Source organism: Lepidochelys kempii, chromosome 7 (assembly GCF_965140265.1).
Source record: "Lepidochelys kempii isolate rLepKem1 chromosome 7, rLepKem1.hap2, whole genome shotgun sequence".
Taxonomy (NCBI): Eukaryota; Metazoa; Chordata; order Testudines; family Cheloniidae; genus Lepidochelys; species Lepidochelys kempii.
Genome location: NC_133262.1, coordinates 30,090,397 through 30,108,656, shown reverse-complemented (window position 1 = coordinate 30,108,656; position 18,260 = coordinate 30,090,397). Strand labels below are relative to the sequence as shown.

The 18,260-nt window shown below is 55.4% G+C and overlaps 1 protein-coding gene across 2 annotated transcripts; it reads right to left on the bottom strand.

Annotated features, from left to right (window-relative positions):
• Positions 1–9,212: 9,212 nt before the first annotated feature.
• On the bottom strand, positions 9,213–17,616 carry PELI3 (pellino E3 ubiquitin protein ligase family member 3). 2 transcript variants are annotated; one of them, XM_073354830.1, is made up of 7 exons: positions 17,433–17,616; positions 13,740–13,892; positions 12,857–12,986; positions 12,439–12,540; positions 11,684–11,881; positions 10,824–11,012; positions 9,213–10,258 (listed from the first exon to the last, which is right to left on the bottom strand). In XM_073354830.1, exons 2-7 carry the CDS (start codon positions 13,889–13,891, stop codon positions 9,587–9,589), a joined length of 1,443 nt encoding a protein of 480 aa, XP_073210931.1. In that variant the 5' UTR covers position 13,892; positions 17,433–17,616; the 3' UTR covers positions 9,213–9,586. The 2 variants fall into 2 exon arrangements, with proteins under 2 accessions (XP_073210931.1, XP_073210932.1); XM_073354831.1 differs by having other exon boundaries at positions 9,215–10,185.
• Between the last annotated feature and the right edge of the window lie 644 nt (positions 17,617–18,260).

Below are 18,260 nucleotides of genomic sequence, written 5' to 3'. Positions count from 1 at the left end.
CAGGAGTCCTAACTACCAGCCCCTGCCCACCCCCAACACACTATATCTAGGGCTGTGAGTCTGTCACAGAGGTCATGGATTCTGTGACTTTCTGGGACCTCTGTGACTTCTGCATTGGGTGGTGTGGCTGGCCTGGGGGCCACCCAAGCAGCTTGGGCAGCCCCCGGGCCAGCCACACCAGCCGCTGCTAGGGCAGTCTCGGGACACTGTGCACCCACCCCCACCGGTAGCAGCGTGGGTCCTGGGCTGCACGCCGCTGTCTCCCCGCAGAACACCTGCACACTCCTGAACAGCTCCCCCTCCCCCCATCAGAGCACCCAACATTTACTCAGGGGTATATAGTACAAGTCATGGACAGGTCATGGGCCATGAATTCTTGTTTACTGCCCATGATCTGTCCATGACTTTTACTAAAAATACCCATGGCTAAAACGTAGCCTTAACAATACCCCATTCTCCTCCCAGAGCCAGGGACAGAACTCAGGTGAAGGGAGTGGAATCTAGTGGTTAGAGGAGATGGGGCTGGGAGCCAGGACTGAATACAGCAACCCTGGAAGAGAAAGTGATTATAGAGAGATACCTTTTTTAACCTGGAACCAAGAAGCAGAAGGGGAAAAAGATAATTATGTTATAGAGCTGAGAAGACAGGCATCCATATGTAATGCTGGAGACATTAAAGATTCCCTAATTAGAGACAGGATCATTTGTGGGACACATGATTCCAGCTTACTGGAAAGATTGTGGAAAGAAACAGATCTAACCCTAGAGAAATGCCTCCAAACAGCAAGGGCAACTAAACTGTCTGGGGAAGGAGCAAAACAGTGACAGTCACTAGTGAAGACCAAGTACACAGGCTCAAGATAAAGGAACCCAGGAAGCAGGACAGAGACATACCAGCCAAGAATGCAGGCATCATGGTCCAGTGAGTGGCATGAAAGGCAGAAAGGAAAATGCCCAGCCTATGGACAATGGTGCAAGGGTTGTGGAATATAGAACCACTTTATGTCTCAATGCCAGTACATGAAGTGACTGAGGATGTAGCAACTTCCAGTGGGAAAGAGGAGATCTCTTTAACAGATCCAGAGACACTCACTCAATGTCCATGCACTGCAGGAGAAAGCTGCCCACCATTAAACTACCATATTTGCAACTATGCTATTGGATCGACAACCAACAATGTAATCCCAGCAACAATGATGAGCACCAGTATTAGACTGGAGGAATGTGACTAAGTGCTGGTGATATTCATTCTGAGGCTAGTGAGCAGCTGGGCAGGACAAGCCATGGATCTGATAATAACACAACACAAGAACACCTTCAACGTGAGAGAGAAGGGAGAACAGTCACTGTGAGCCCTATCCAGCACTATATCAGAATATCTATATAATAAGATCCCACAATTGTCACCTGTTCGAGTGTCACTCAGAGACCTAGACTGTCTGTGGAGTCAGTGTGAAGTGATGGAAGCAGCTACAAGCATGGCTGTGAGCTCTTTTGGTTCAGAATATCACCAGGTTCGATCATCACTGGGTTTCGCCGTTTGTTACTGTCCATTCTTTACGTTCTCAGCCATTTTGACTTTACAGATTACACCTGTGTTGTGTACAGCTACAGTAAGGCATTTATCCACGCCAGGCCAAGAGTTCTAGACCATTGTGAGATCAGAGGTAACTCAACCAATCACCACCCTTGCTCTACAGCTAACTTGCATGCAACAGTTTCATTGGTCATATGAGGGAGACAGCGCAGGTGGTGAATTACTTGGCCCACCTGCCACACCTATGTGACAGCATGGGCTTTCGGCAATTAGGAAAGACCTATCTCATGGAGACGGACACCAAGAGGACAAGCTGAAAATAGAAACAGACCCTCATGTGCAGCTTGTGAGACAACCATAATGCAGAGACCACCTTCTGTAGGTAAAAGAGACAAGCTTTCAAGCCACATTTGTGTATCTCAACACTTGTCTCTCTCACCAACAGAAGTGGTTCCAATAAAAGATATGACCTCACCCACCTTGTCTCTCTAATATCCTGGGCCCAACACAGCTACACCAACACTGCGTGGGATGTTACAAATGGGTTCTGCTGTGTTGAGCTCAATGAGCCATCCTGCCACCTTTTGGCGGGCACTGCAGAATCTGAATGCCACTGGCATCAGCCCCGGAGGTGTTCCACCTTACACAGATAAAGATGAATGAGTCACTGGCCTGGAAGTTGCTGGTTGCTTAGGGACCAGAGATCATGACACGATTACATTCAAAATGGGCAAACAGAAAACAGTCCCAATCAGTAACATAGACTTGATTCTTCAGAAGGGCTAATTTCCCAAAGTTGAGGAAAATTATATGTGAAATTGATTGGGAGGAAAAATGTAAATGGAAAAAATGTGAACAAAAACTGGAAGCTCTTTAAGAAGAGCAGATCTTTTAGAAAAACATCCAGTCTTGATTTTAAAATTGTCAGTGACGGAGAATCCACCACAGTCCTTAATAAATTGTCCTAACGGCTAATTACTCTCACCATTAAATATGTATGGCTGATTTCCAGTCTGAATTAGTCTAGCTTCAACTTCCAGCCATTGGCTTATATTATACCTTTCTTTGATAGATTGAAGAGCCCATTATTAAATATTTATTCTACATGTAGGTGACTGAGATCAAGTCACCCTTTGACCTTCACTTTGTTAAGCTAAACAGATTCAGCTCCTGGAGTCTCTCACTCTAAGGCACGTTTTCTAATCCTTAAACCATTCTTGTGATTCTTCTCTAAACCCTCTTCTATTTATCAACATCCTTCTTGAATTGTGGGCACCAGAACTGGATACAGGATTCCAGCAGCAATCTCACCAGTGTCCAATACAGAGGTAAAACCACCTCTTTACTCCTACTCAGAATTCCCCTGTTTATGCATCCCAAGATCGGATTAGCTATTTTGACCACAGCTTCACACTGGTAGCTCATGTGAGGTTGATTACCCACCACGACCCCCACATCTTTTGCAGAGTCACTGCTTGCCAGGATAGAGAACCCATCCTGTAAGCTTGGCCCACGTTTTTTGTTCCCAGATGTATACATAGGGTTACCATATGTCCGTATTTTCCCGGAAATGTCCAGCTTTTTGGTTCTTAAATTGCCACCTGGGAGGAATTTTAAAAAATCTAAAAACATCCGGGATTTTGCCATTATTATTTTTCCCCAAAGAAGAGTTGATCATTCAAGAAAGAGAGTGAATGTTGATCATTCGAGAAAGAAAGTGAATGTTGATCACTCAAGAGAGTGCCCACTTTTCCCCCCTAGCTCCCAGCACTTGCAGCGCGAAACAGCTGTTTTGCGTAGCTGGGAGGGAGAGGGGAGGAGGGGGAACGCAGCGCGCTCAGGGGAGGAGGTGGGGCCGGAGCAGGGATTTGGGGAAGGGGTCCAACGGGGCAGGGAGGGGGCGGAGTTGGGGCGGGGACTTTGGGGAAGGGGTTGGAATGGGGGCGGGGAAGGGGTGGAGTTGGAGCAGGGCAGGGGGGCATGAGCAAATACCACCCACCATGGAGTGTCCTCTTTTTTGAATGCTCAAATATGGTAACCTGATATACATTAACATTTAGCTGTACTAAAACACAATTTGTTTGCTTACGCCCAGTTTACCCAGCAATCTAGATCACTCGGAATCAGTGACTTGTCTTCTTCGTTACTTACCTCTCCCCCAATTTGTGTGTCATCCGCAAACTTGATCAAGTCCAGGAACAAGGGCTACAGGCCATGCCTACAGAATGGGGACTCTATCCTGGAGAGCAGTGACTCTGGAAGGATTTAGGGGTCTCAGTGTACAAGCAATTCAACATGAGCTCCCAGTGCCATGCTGTGGCAAAAACGGCCAGTGCAACCCTTAACTGTGCAGACTGGGGCATAGTGAGTAGGAGCAGGGAGGGGATTTTACCTTTGCATACCGCACTAGGGAGACCAGAGCTGGAATGGTGTGTTCAGCTCAGGAGGAGGGGCCACTATTTAAAAAGGGTGTTGAACAATTGGAGAAGGTGCAGAGAAGAGCCACAAAAATGATCCAGGGGCTGGAGAAAGAGTCTTAGAATGTGACTTAAAGAACTCCATCCACTGAGCTTCTCAAAGAGAAAGTAGAGAGGTGGCTTGATGACAGTGTCACAGGGAGACAATACTTGTTACTAAAGGGCTCTTTAGGCTAGTGGAGAAAGGCAGAACAAGAACCAAGAGCTGGAAGCTGAAGCCGGCCACATTCCACTGAGAAATAAGACGCCCGTTTTTAACCATGAGGATGATTCACCATTGGAACAAACCCTCAATGCAAGTGGTGGCTTCTCCTTTCCTTGATGTCCTCAAATCCAGACTGGCTGCTAGCTGGCAAGATGCTTGAGACAAATCCAAGTGACTGGGCTCAGAATGTGGTGACATTGTCTGGCCTGTGCTATCCAGGATGTCAGATGAAGTGATCTAATGGGCCCTTCTGGTAAGAATCTATGTCTCTATGAACCAAGCCTCAGACGGGCTCTCGAGCATCAAGACTGGTACTGATGGCATTCTTCTTGGAGGAGAAGGAGATGTCAAAGAGGAGACAACCCAGACCGTGATACAAAGCTGCAACAACCTTCACACCGGTGTCGGGAGCAGAAAATTAGGCTGGATGCCAACAAGCTGAAGAGCATTGAAGTCCCCTACTACATCAGGCATCTGTTGCCTTCTGATGAACTCCAGCTGGACCCTAAGAAGCCGAGAGCCATTAAGGACAGCCCAGAGTGAAAGATGTGAAGGGAATCCAGCAATTTATAGGGATGGGCCTGCTGTCTTTTCAGATTCTGTGCACACCTCTCAGAAGCCAGTGAGGCTGTGATGCACTCCCACACTGATGCAGCACAGGGAAGGTTGGAGACACAAGAACAGGCTTTGAAAGAGTAAAGAAAATCCTAAGTAAGGTACCAAAAATAAAGTCCTAAAACTCTGCATAGCAGCAAGAGTTGCAGGGCATTGCCTCAGAAGGAGACTAGGAGCAGTACTGATGCACAGCCAGCAGCCCAGAGCATTAGCTAGCAGACCCCTGACAGATGCGCTAGACAGAAAGGAAGAAACTGGAAAGAAACGCTTCCATTAGTTCACCCTGGGACAAGGGCGTCTCTAGCCATTTTGCCAGCCAGGGTGGAAAATGTTTTTGCTCCCCCCGCCCGCCACATGCAAGCGTGGCTGAGAATAAAAAAAGCCCAACGGCTGGCCAGTCCGAGATCAGAGTGGAGGGGAAAAAACCCCAAACCCAGTGGCGCAGTGGTACAGCACCCCCTGGAAGTTGGTGCCCAGGGCGACTGCCCTGCTTGCCCGCTCCTAGAACCAGCCCTCTCTTTGGGCACAAGGCGGAGGTGCCGTCTGATCACAGGCCATTAGAAAGTGTCAGGAAGAAGCCACCGCTGAGCACACCCAAGCAACTACAATGCATGCTATTGAGACTCCAATGCGATGAGGTGAGGATAAGGTACTGCCCGGCTGAGGAAGGTCACTGTTGGTGGCAGATACACTGAGCAGGGCAGACTTTCCAGCGTCCCTGCCCCCGATGGCTCTGTGGGACAGGAGACGGAGTCTATTCACAGGCTTCAATACCTCCACATCTCCAATGGGAAGCTCCAGGCAGTCCAAGAAAGCTTTGAACAGGATGGGGCAGGAAAATGATTCAGACGCCCAGGGGCCAGATGACAAGAAGCAACGCCCCAGGAGGTTATACCTCACCAGCCAGTGAGGATGAGCTGGGTGTGCAAGGCAGGATTTTGTTTAACAGACTAAGCAGTAATTCCAGCCAAGTTAAGAGCTGATATAAAAGAATCTAAGGCCAGAAGGCCCACTGTGATCATGGGTTTCAGAGTAGCAGCCGTGTTAGTCTGTATTCGCAAAAAGAAAAGGAGTACTTGTGGCACCTTAGAGACTAACCAATTTATTTGAGCATAAGCTTTCGTGAGCTACAGCTCACTTCATCGGATGCATTCCGAAAGCTTATGCTCAAATAAATTAGTTAGTCTCTAAGGTGCCACAAGTACTCCTTCACTGTGATCATGTAGTTTGACCCCTCATGTAACACAGGCCCTAGGGCTGCCCTGAATTAATTACCATTTACACAAGAGCAGAGCAGTTAGAAAAACATCCAACCTTGGTTTAAGAATTGCCAGTGATGGAGAATCCACTCCAGCCCCTGGGAAGTTGTTCCAGGGGTTAATTCCTCTCACTGGTACAAATGTGCACTTTAGGTCATGCTGAATTTCCAGCCAATGGCTTTTGTTAGACCTTGGTCTGCTAGATGGTAGAGCCCATCATCAGATGTTGTTCCCAATGTAGGTACTTATAGCCTGGGGTCAAGTGACCTCTTAACCTTCTCTTGGTTAAGCCAAACACAACGAGCTCCTCCGCTCCGGGAGTCTCTCACTAGAAGGCTTGTTTTCCAACCCTTTAACCATTCTCATGGCTCTTCTCCTGGGATGGCCACATGCTCCCCATGTGGGGCTAGAGGCATGCCTGAGCTGAGCCAAGGAGAGAATGCCCAGCTGAGACCATGCATGGACCAGTGTGAATGTGCAGAGCATCCGAGCCTCTACGGGCCTCATGAAACCCCCTCCCTGGGAAAAGGCCAGACCCATTCACTCATGATGACAGGACCCGTCTGCTCACAGTGGATTGTAACACTCGGGTCTGGCAGGCAGACTCTCTGGAGGTACTGGGGTAAGATCTGTGATCAGGAACCTGAAGGCACATTTTGTAAAGGTATTGTGGGGGTTCTGGCCTGCTGAGTGCAGCCAACGGCCACAGCACACTGCTGCAGAATTCAAAGGATCCAGCCCCATATGGGAGTGGGAGCACAAGCCATCTTCCCCTGGGTAGCCACAAAGCAGCCAGGAAGGCAGCCAGCTGGTAAGACAGCCAAGAGACTGATAGCAAAGGCAAAGCAGATGGGAAGTGCTCCCTACTTGGCAATGTTGCACCATCGCAGTACCACCCCCCAGGGACCAGATAGGGGCCCCCAAGCAGACACTGATGGGCTGGAGAACCAAGAATCCACCCAGGCACAATCTGAATGGGCCAGGGGGTCTGCGCTAGGGAAGTGCGGGGGAGGGAGCTGCACCCTGGGATATGGGATATGGAATCTGTGCATGACTCCACCACCACTCCAGTGGGAGAGGGACGGGAACTCCAGCTGTCCCCTCCCCACCTCGGGCCTCTGCCACAAATCCCAAGAGGAGGGGGCTGTGCCATGTCCCTGGGGAAGTAGGGATCCTGCATGGCCACCACAATGTTGCAAAGACCCCTCAGAGGTGCTGCTGCTGCTCCCCAGCCAGGATTCAAACTGAGGTCTCTCCTCACAGTCCAAAGCCCCCAACTTCCACCACAGCTTACAAATTTACTTGTGGACACGGGTCAGCTTCCCCCTCCCATTACTCCTGGGGATGCACTGCCCCCATCCCAAGGGACAGCCCTGGGGCGGGCTTTGGGCCCAGGGGCAGGTAGCCATTCAGTCCTCAGCTTCTCTATTGGGCTGCCCATAAAGGACAGGGTCCTGCCCACCTGAACCAGCCAGTTCCCCACCCTGGGGCCAGACTGAAGCTGGTACCCCCTTGAGGGGCAAGCTCCCGTGTCCCATTCCCAGACAAATCCGGTGCTCCAGTTTACTTCAATAAAGGGACACACAGGTCATTGCTCAGGGAGGCTGAGCGCTGTGTTATCCAGCTTTTAAAATGTAAATAGAGGCCTGGCTGGGCGATCTGGGTGGAATGGGGTGTGGGGCTGACCATAGTGGGGTTGAGGGTATGGCCTTGCTTTGCATGCCCAATAATCAGAATCCCAGACATGGCTCTTTGGGGCTGGGACTGTCTCTCACCCTGTGTCTGGGCAGCTCCCAGCGTGAGGATGCCCTTATCTCTGCTGGGGTCTGTGCAGTATGGTGGGGTCCCTGATCTCAGTCTGGGTCTGCGCAGCACCCGGCCCGACGGGGCTCCGATCTCGGTCGGGGTCTGCGCAGCACCCGGCATGACAAGGCCCCAGTCTCGGTCGGGGTCTGCGCAGCTCCCGGCACGACGGGGCCCTGGGCTCGGTCGGGGTCTGCGCATCACCTGGCACGACGGGGCTGGTTTGAGCCTCTAGCTGTCGGAGAATAAATGGGAAGTGCTCCCTAATAAATGGATAACGCACCCCCCTCCCTCCCCCGAAGCATCTCAGGGACTGAGCCCAAGATCCCTGCAGGTACAAGCAGCTTCCTGGTTCTGAGCTAAAGGAGCGGCTATGGCCGCTCCAAGGCTACAGGCCACTCACAAACCTCTTGATGGCTGTGACCACTAGGAGGAGCTGGAGAGCCACACACAGGGTTCGCGTGGGTCACACCAGTGACAGCAGGAGTCAGTTGTCCCCAAGAACTTCTTATTCCATATCTCCCGCTCCACAGATTTCAAGGCCAGAAGCAACTGCTCTGACCCCTGCATCACCCAGCCTGGCAATGCCCCCCAGCCCCCAAGTGATGGAGAGTCAGCTCTTCCCCCTCCACCCCTCCGTTCCAGGCCAAATGTGATCAGCGTCAGCTCCTGGCCCTGGAGTCTGGCTCAGCTTTTGTCTGTGGGATGGAGGAACCCGCTGCTCCCAGAAGGGGAGGGGCAGAGTGACTGGGATTGAGCCCCTTTGGGATCCTCCTTCAGAGGAGCTCTTCCAAGGGGCTCCCTGAGTCTTGGGGTATCCAGACTGGCCTTTTTCTCATGGCTCCTCTCTGACCCGCCATGACCCACAACTGGGTGCAGTCTCCTCACTGCAGTATGCAGAGGGGACCTCCCTCTCCCCACTGGTTATACACCCAGGGCTGCCTTAGTCCTCAGCCCGTGTCCTGCAGGGAGCACCCAGCCAGCTGGTTTCCTCCAGGACTCCTGGGTCCTTGCTAGGACAGCTGCATCTAGTGGGCTGCCCATGTGAGCCAAGTTCGCTAGCAGGAGCTGGGCTGACACCGCTGCCCCAGTCTGTGTCTCAGGACCCTTGGGCACTAGACTTAGGGACCCTGAGGAGCTGAGTCACCTGTTCCTGGCGCCAGTCAGTGCCCCCATTTCTCCTCACCTGTGGGACTTCCTGCAGCAGGGGGCATTGGCTGGGATAACAGCCTGCAGGGGGCACACCCTGGCCCATGCTGGGGCTGGGATGGATACTGGGCTGGATGGGGGGGAGACGGGAACGTGCAAAGAAGGAAAGGGCAGTTGCGTCCATATGTCCATCTGGGGGCAGGCAGCAACAGACACACGGACACGCCCCAGTTTAGTCTTTGTAGATAGCTTCCCCCCCAGGTTTTTTGCTGTTTTATTGGTCACTCATACTCAGTCCATGGGCACCCCCGCGCTCCCTGCCTCACCTACCACTCTGTCCACAGAGCCATGCCATATTCCCCGGCTCAGGCCACAGGCTTCACCCCACCACACGCAAACGCACGCTTCGGCCACAGGCTCCTCCTCCATTTACACTCCTGCCTGGCCCCCCATTCAGTCCACGGCCCCTGCCAGGTACCCCAGGCTCAGTCCATGGGCCCTGCCCCTGCTGAGTCCCCGGGCCCTGCCCCACCCCATCTGCTCAGTCCATGTCCCCCTGCTGAGTCCCTGGGCTCAGTCCATGGGGCCCTGGAAGATAAGGCGCACAAATCCCCGCTCGCCTGTGAGCCAGGTGCCACAGAAGGGGCAGGCGGCATGGAAGGCATGGGTGCCATGGGGCAGCGGGATCTGGGCCCAGTACTGCACAGTCTTCTGGGAACAGACGTGGCCGCAGGGGCAGAAGGCGTGGGTGGGCCGGCCTGTGTCCAGGTACAACCCAGCCTCGCAGCCCAGCCAGAGCGGCACGTAGGGTCCGGCTCGGCGGCACATGGGGCACTCCCGCTCCAGCCCCCCCTTCTCCTTGCGGAAGCCCCAGTTGTGGTAGCCGTGGACGTGGCCGCAGTTGACGTAGACCCAGGGCTGCTGTTTGTCCACCACGCCGCGCTGGGCCAGGCTGGGGAAGGCCAGCGTGTTGAAGCCCACAGGGCACTGGGGGCGGGCGGCATTCGTCTCCTGGCGCAGCGCCTCCAGCTGCTTGAGGGTGGGTGTCAGCAGCAGCCCCGCGGTGGTCCGCCACAGCAGCGTGGCCCCGCACAGGTCGATGAGCGAGCCGTCCTGCAGCACGTTGGACTCGCTCTGCACCTGCAGGACATGGGAGTTGGAGGCGGGGAGCTGGGCGTGTCAGAGCATCAGTTCCAAGGGAGGGGGGTTGGGGCTGGGGAGGGGAAAGGGGGAAGTCAGGCTGGAGAGGACGGACCAAGGGAGGGAGATATGTGCTCCAGACAGGTGTGGGAGGGGGTCAAGTTGGAGGGGCGTTGGGGGAAGGATCACCAGACTGGGAGTGTGTGGGGGAGAGGGCTCAGGCTAGGGGCCAGGGGGCATGACACATGGGGCTGGGAGGATTGCTCCTGAGAGGGCAAGAGCACCAGGCCAAAGGGCTGGGGGTTTGTTCCAAACCAGGGGCACCCCTCTGGGCACTGAGTCCTTTCTGGATTGGCAGGGGGGAGGTTCCCCCTATGACCACCATGGGGGCCAGGCCTCCCTGCTGCCAGACCTATAGTCATGTCCCTGTAACCCCCTAGCTGGGTGTGGGGGCACCCCCTGGGCAGGAGGAACCCCCTGGAGGGGTGGACCAGGAGCCCTCCTATGGCAGTGAACAGGGCCCCCCAGGAGGGTATTGGGGGCCCCACGTACCAGCTTGCCACGGTACAGGTTGGAGCTCCCTGGGGCAGTGCAGGGAATGGGGGACCCCCAGGAGGGATGACGTGGGCCCCACGTACCAGTTTGCCCCGCTGCTGCGCGGAACGACTGTCACGCAGGGCATACACATTCCCGCACACTGAGATCTCGCGCCACACGCCAGGTGCCGAGTCCTCACTGAAGCCCCCTGTGGGGTGCATCACCAGCACCCCATTGGTCGTCAACCCATCCATCAGCCCGTCCGGCGTCCTCCACTTGGCTGCCCTCTCCTGCCAATGAGAGCAGTCAGGGGTCATGGCAATGCATGGGCGGAGGAGTGGGGGAGGGCTCCTTACAGCTCCTCCCCTGAATCCCTGCATCTGGACCCAGCTCCTTGTTCACTCCCCAAGAGGGACATCTGCCCCATCCTCCTCCATGCCCAACACACGCACCCAGCACCCTCCAGGACCTAGAGGGTCCCAGTACCTTCACGAGGGCCCAGTCACCCTGCTACCCATGGGTCCCAACCCCCTGCATTATTCCCAGTGATCCAGGGCAAAGGTGCCCCTTACAGTTCATTCCCCAGGGCTTGAAACTTGCTGTCCCCCATGCTTGGACTCCCACCACACCCAGGAGAAGATCCCCAGATCCCTCAGCCACAGGGCACCAGCCTCCTGTACCAGAACCCAGCCCAGTGATGACCCATGGCTCCTGCTCCCCCTCCAGGATTCCCTTTGGGTTCACAACCACTGAGGGCAGGGACCTCAGGCACCCGCTTCCCTGAACAAGTGTCCCAAGGACCAGCTGCCCTGGGGTTGGATTGAAGCACGACCTAGAGGGAAAGGCCCTGTGTCCCATTCCCTGACCCCTGAGCCAGGCAGTGCCCCTGGTCTGGGGCCGGATTGCAGCCAGCGCCCCTGAGAGGGGAGGTCCCCTCTCGGCACTGTCAGGACTCACTCACTCCAAGGAAGATGTTGCGCGAGGAGTCGAAGCCTGCGGCGTAGATCCGGGCGGTGTAGGGAGGGCTGCGCTCACAAATGATGCGGCAGGCATAGCGGGAGATGGTGCTTTGGGCCGACTGCCCCTCACTGGCGCAGCTGCCCCCAGGCGCCGTGTCCGTCACCACAAAGTCAATCATGTTCTCCGTGGAGCGGCCAATCTGTACAGACACTAGTTCTGAGTGACCAGCTTCCTCCTGCCCCCTCCAAGCTGAGAGGCAGCTACCTTCTGGGGTGGGATGTGGGGGCTGTTTATACAGGGATCCCTCAGGCAATACTGACATGCAGACACCTCTGGAGTAGGGTGTGGGGGCTGTTTATACAGAGATCCCTCACCCACACTGAGATGCAGCCACCTCTGGGGTGGGGCATGGGGGCTGCACAGCAATAATGGCCAACAGACTAGGACAGGATGTGAGTGAGAACTGCAGATGGAGGCTTCGTGGAGGCAAAATGGGATCCATAGAGTCAGTGTCTGGCTCAAAAGGGCCAGACAAGGGCTCTGATGGGCACAAAGGGGAGGCTCTAGCCAAGCCTTGACTCCCAGCCTGTACTGCCTGCTGTTCCCACAAGGGGGCACCCTGACCCCCAGCCTGTGTCAAGCAGTGGTGGAAGGGGCAGTGGCTGAGCTAAGATGTCATGGGCAACTGGCCATTGTGTGTGTGGGGGATGGGGGGGTGGAATCCACAGTGCATTGTGGGTAGCTGCGGTGCGGTACCTGGAACATGTCGGTATCACAGTCATGCGTATATTCCACAATCACCGAGTGGCTGCGGGACAGCGTATAGGAGATGCTGTGCTGGCCCTTGTTACTGAGTGCCTGGGAGAGCAGAGAGCATGACCTGAGCCAGATGGCCCCAGCACCACCCCCATACCCCACTCCCTGTCCCCACAAGCCAGATCAGATCTGGCGCCCCCTAGAGGGGAAAGGGCCCATATCCCATTTCTTCTCTCCCTTCCCCCCACCCCCGAGGCAGCCAGTACCCCCCGCCCTGGGGCCGGATCAGAGCTGGCGCCCCCCAGTGCTGTGTCTTTATGCCGTATCTCCCCTTGGTGGTCAAAGCAGGCAGCAGCACTGCCTGGGAGTCTGCTGGAAGCCATGGCCATGGGGCAGTGGTTGCAGGGGCATGGCTCACCTTGGACACAAGGGGGGTGGAGATGTGGTGTATCACATCCGGCTTCACCCCATTGGCCTTCGGCCTCTTGAAGAGTGCGATGCGGCTGCGGCGTCGGCCCTTGTCCCCACTGGCCAGGGAGCCATTGTATCTGTGGGGTGGGGGGAGGTTAGTCCCATACAGACACTGTTCCGCCCCGGCAGCACCCTCCCCTCCTGAGCCAGCACAAGGCCCAGCCCCCACCCTGCCAGACACTCGACTCTGGGCTCAGGATGGCAACACAAGCAAGAAAAACCAGGTGTCATGGCAGTGCCGAATCCCACCCCCGGGGCCAGCACAGCAACACCAATGAGCAAAGAATTCTGGGATAGCCGGGAGTGGGTCTGGGAGCCCAGCCCTGCCTACTCCCCGACTGGCACCTTAGCAGCATACAAAGGGTTAAACAGTGCTTCTAAGGAAGGCAGCAGTCCCAGCATCACCAAGCACACATGGTGCTGGGTGTTGCACAGACACAGTGAGGGAGAGTCTCTGCCCCAAAGAGTTCACAGTCTGAATAGCCAAGGAGTGGGAGGGAAACTGAGGCTCCAAAAGGGGATGGGACTTGCCGAAGGTCAGTGGCAGACCTGGGAATAGAACTCAGGTACCCTGAGTCCTGTCCAGGCAAGGTGCCCACTGCAGCTGGATCTGTGTTACCAGGGAGGGCTCTTGTTCGCCTCATCCCTCCCTAATAAACCAGCCCCAGCATCCCCAAGAGACCCTACAATAACAAACCAGTGTGCACACTGAGCACCCTGGAGATGCTTCCACAAGCTGGCCCAATGCTCCTAGAGACTCTAGATTAACAAACCAACCTGCATATCCCCAGGGCTCCCCCCATCAGACCTCGTCCCTAGTCCCCACTCACCCCAGCACAATGAGCTCTCCATACTTCACAGCCTCTTTGTTCAGCAGGGAGCCCTCTCCAGCAGAGGGGAAGATCCGGGAGCCCTTGGGGCAGGATCGCCGCAGGTCCAGAGACTGGGAGCTGACGGCCTCGGGGCTGCCCTCCAGCACCATCCTACAAAAAGAGAAGAGGGGGTGAAAGGGAAGTTAATGCAACCCGGGGCTTAGATCCCATCTCTCTATCTATCCTTCTGTTCATCCATCCCCCTTTACCCCCATCTAATTGTTGTTCCAATTGTTAATTACCTTCACTGTTAAAAATCTGCAAAAAGAAAAGGAGTACTTGTGGCACCTTAGAGACTAACCAATTTATTTGAGCATAAGCTTTCGTGAGCTACAGCTCACTTCATCGGATGCCTTTTCTTTTTGCGAATACAGACTAAGATGGCTGTTACTCTGAAACCTGTTAAAAATCTGCACTTTATTTCTGTTCTGAATTTGTCTAGCTTCAACTTCCAGCCCTTGGTTCTTGTTAGATTTTTGGCTGCTAGGCTGAAGAGCTCTCTATTATCACATTGCTGTTCCCCACGTAGGTACTTCTAGACTGGGGTCAAGTCACCCCTTAACCTTCTCTTTGTTAAGCGAAACAGATTCAGCTTCTGGAGCCGCTCACTACGAGGCATGTTTTCCAGCCCTTTATTCCTTCTGGTGGCTCTTCTCTGAGCCCTCTCCAATTTATCAGCATCCCTCTTGCATTGTGGGCACCAGAACTGGCCGCAGGATTCCAGCAGCAGCCACACCAGTGCCACACCCGGAGGTAACAGAACCTCCCTTCTCCTACTTCACACTGCCCTGTTTACACATCCCAGGATCACCTTAGCTCTTTTGAACACAGCATTGCACTGGGAGCTCATGTTCAGCTGATTATCAGCTGTATTTGGATGGGTGGATGGTGTGTGTCTGGGGGGCTGGGGGGGAGGAGGAGGAAGTGGGTCCCAGCCACATGGCAGGTAAAGTGTTAACTTCCCCACCCCTTTCTCCTCCCACCTCCCCTATGTCCAACAGGAACACAGAAAGCTGGGCAGCCCAGGACTCTGCCCCCTCCCTTCTCCATCACTGGGCCCAGCTCCCCAGCCTGACATTGCCATGACAATGCCCCTAACACTTAACCTCGTCACCATGGCAACACTCCTGAGCTCTCCCAACCCAATGTTACCATGGGAACACCCCTGATTTCTGACATCCACTTGTCACCATGGTGACGCTCCAGACCATAACAACCCTATTGTTTCCATGGCAACATTCCTGAACTGGAATCCCTGACACCACAGTGACATTTTAGATCTTTAATGCCCCTCTTGTTACCATGAAAACACTTTTCCTTCAGTCGGTCCCCCCTCACTCAGGCAGGGTCAGAGCCAGCCCCCTAGAAGGGAAAGACCCCACAACCTATTCCCCCTCACCAGCTGATCCTGAAGGCAAAACCCTCCCTGCTCTGAGTTGGCCCTATGGATTGCAATGGGTTGCCCATCTGCAGCGGCGCGTGCAGCCCCCAGATGCTGGCCCTCCGGCCTTCCCCTGCAATGGGATCCATGCCACACAAGGCCAGTTGTGCCAGGCAGTGAAGCATAAGCCAGGCAGGGGAACCTGGGGAAGGGACAAGGATAGCCAGTTTTCTCATCCTCTCAGAGCAGCATAGGACGCAGGAGGGATCGCTGGTCTGTGGGGTTCCCTGGGATGTGGGTAGCTGGGGGATTCATCGGGTACCACAATGCAGTGCCTCCCAACCATCATCCCACCCAGCCCAGGGACAGGAGAGGCCCACTGGCTGGGAGGGAAGGCGAGAGTTTACAGACTGGTTTCTTCAGTCTGTACATATCTGTATGGGGGAAGGAAACGTCTGTTTTCTGATATCCCAACTGTAACATCAACCATCCACACACACACCTGACATGACACACAGACACCCCCGTCACCCCACAGACACTCCCAGCATCACACACAGACACTCCATCACTACACACAGACACACCTGAAATGACGCAGACGCATACCCCTGACACCATACACCTGAAACGGCAGACATAGACACACTTCGCAACACCACTCCCAACACCAGACATACCCATCCCTTACACACACACACACGCAGGATAAACATCCTTCGCCCCACCCCTTTGAAAAGCAAGAAGCCAAACAACCCTCACCAAAACAACATAACACAACAATTCCTGGTGTCATCACATCGAGAGACATTCTAACTCAACAACAACACAACCCTATCCCAACACACTCACCGGGCTGCAAGGGGCTTCCCACACATGCACAAGGACAACACAACCCCCTTTCCCCAAACACAAACTGGCAGGGCAGGGGCTCTCCTTTCCACCCACCCCCCACACCACCCCCTCCCAACACACACACACACACACAAAGGGGGCAAGGGCTGCCCTCCCACACAACACAACTCCCAAACACATACAAATGGCAGGGAATCCCCTTCCAACACAATGCCACCACAACTCCCTCCCAGCACACACAGGAGTGGGGTGAACAGGCACTTCCTTTCCCACCAACACAACCCATATGGAAGAGAGCAAGGGACTCCCCTCCCAGGCACCACCCCCCAGCAACACAACCAGCTCCCCAAACACACACAGGCAGCGAGGGGGCGGTGGCTGTTGCAGGGGCTGGCAGCAATTGCCTGGGAGCCAGGTGATCCCCGCACCTCCTCCAGCCAGACACAGACAGCAGCCCCGGTGTGGGTGCGCAGAGAGGATTTTGGTCCCCAAGTCACAGATGGGTGTGTGTGTCAGGGGTGAGATGGGGGGGCGGGGATCAGGGGCTGGGGATTCAGTGACTGGGGACTGCTGGGAGGTGGGAAGGGGTGTAAGCTGTGGAGGTGTCCCTATCTGACCCTTTGGTTTGGATCTAACACAACATTGTGCAAAAGAAACAACCCCCTTTCCTCCAGGGCAGGCAACAAACCCGTGTGTGAGTGAGACAAGGAGGGGAACCGATGGTGCAATCAGATCTCAAGGAGAAAGAAAAACAGATGGAGTGTATGGGGATAGATAGATCGATAGATAGATGGCTGGGGAGGGAGGGATGGTTACAAGGCTGGGGAGGGTGGGATGTAGGGATGCTTATAGGGCTGTGGAGGGAGGGATGGTTACAGGACTGGGGAGGGAGGGACAGACGGATGGTTACAGGCTGTGGAGGGAGGGATAGAGGGAGGGTTACAGGGCTGTGGACGGAGGGATGGTTACAGGCTGGGGAGGGAGGGATGGAGGGATGGTTACAGGGCTGTAGAGGGAGGGATGGTTACAGGGCTGGGGAGGGAGGGATAGAGGGATGGTTACAGGGTTATGGAAGGAGGGATGGTTACAGGACTGGGGAGGGAGGGATGGTTACAAGGCTGTGGAGGGAGGGATGGTTACAGGCTGGGGAAGGAGGGATGGTTACAGGACTGGGGAGGGAGGGATTGTTACAGGCTGGGGAAGGAGGGATGGTTACAGGACTGGGGAGGGAGGGATTGTTACAGGCTGGGGAAGGAGGGATGGTTACAGGACTGGGGAGGGAGGGATGGTTGCAAAGCTGCGGAGGGAAGGACAGAGAAGATGCCCCTGGCTGACACTGAGGTTCCCATCTCCAGCCGCCCCTCTGCTTCTGTCTCCCCCCACGTAATCCCCAGCAGCCCCGACCCGCCGCTTACCCCTCGGCGCGGCCCCAGCTCCCCCGCAGCCTGGCTCAGCAGCCGCCTGCGTCGCGCGGCCAGGATGAATAGCCCCGCATTGCTGCTGTCTCCGCCGGCAGTGCTGGAGCGGAACTGCCCTCCCCCCGGGGCGGGGTGTGAGCGGGGGCGGCCCCGAGACCACCACGGCCACCGCCGCCCCTCCCTGCCCTGCCCCCGCCTCCCCCCCACCCCATCGCAGGCAGGGATCCCCCCAGCCACGCGTGCACCCCCTGCCCGCAGCCGCTGCGTCACTCGTGGGGGGATGGGGCGAGGCGCTTTTATGACTATGCAGGTGCGAGAAGGGATGGAAAAGGCTAGAACTGGGGGGGGGGGTGGGAAATCGGAGCCAGAGCAGGGGGGCTGAGCTGATCGGGGGGAAGCAGAGCCGGATGGGGGGCACTGAAGCTGGATTAGAGTTGGATTGGGGGGCTGAGCTGATTGGGAGGAGGGAAGCTGGGGGGGGTGGAGCTGTATTGAGGGGACTGAGCTGATCGGAGCTGGATGGGGGGAAGCAGAGCTGGAGTGGGGGCAGAGCGCTTCCAGTGGGTTGGGGGGCAGGAGAGTCTGTGCGTTGGTCCCCCCTACCTGATGAGCAGTGATGCTCATGGGGGGAGAGGGGGAGATGGACCCTCCCCCACACACTAGGAACTCCCCTCCAACTTCCAGCTGGGTTTCTGCCCTATCTCCACTCTGGGGCCTGGGGACACATTGAGGGGCCAGTGGCCTCTGCAAACTCTTGATTGTGCCTCCAAATTTCCTTGGCCTCCTGTATCCTTCTTTATCCATTAGGAGGAGGACGGTGAAGGC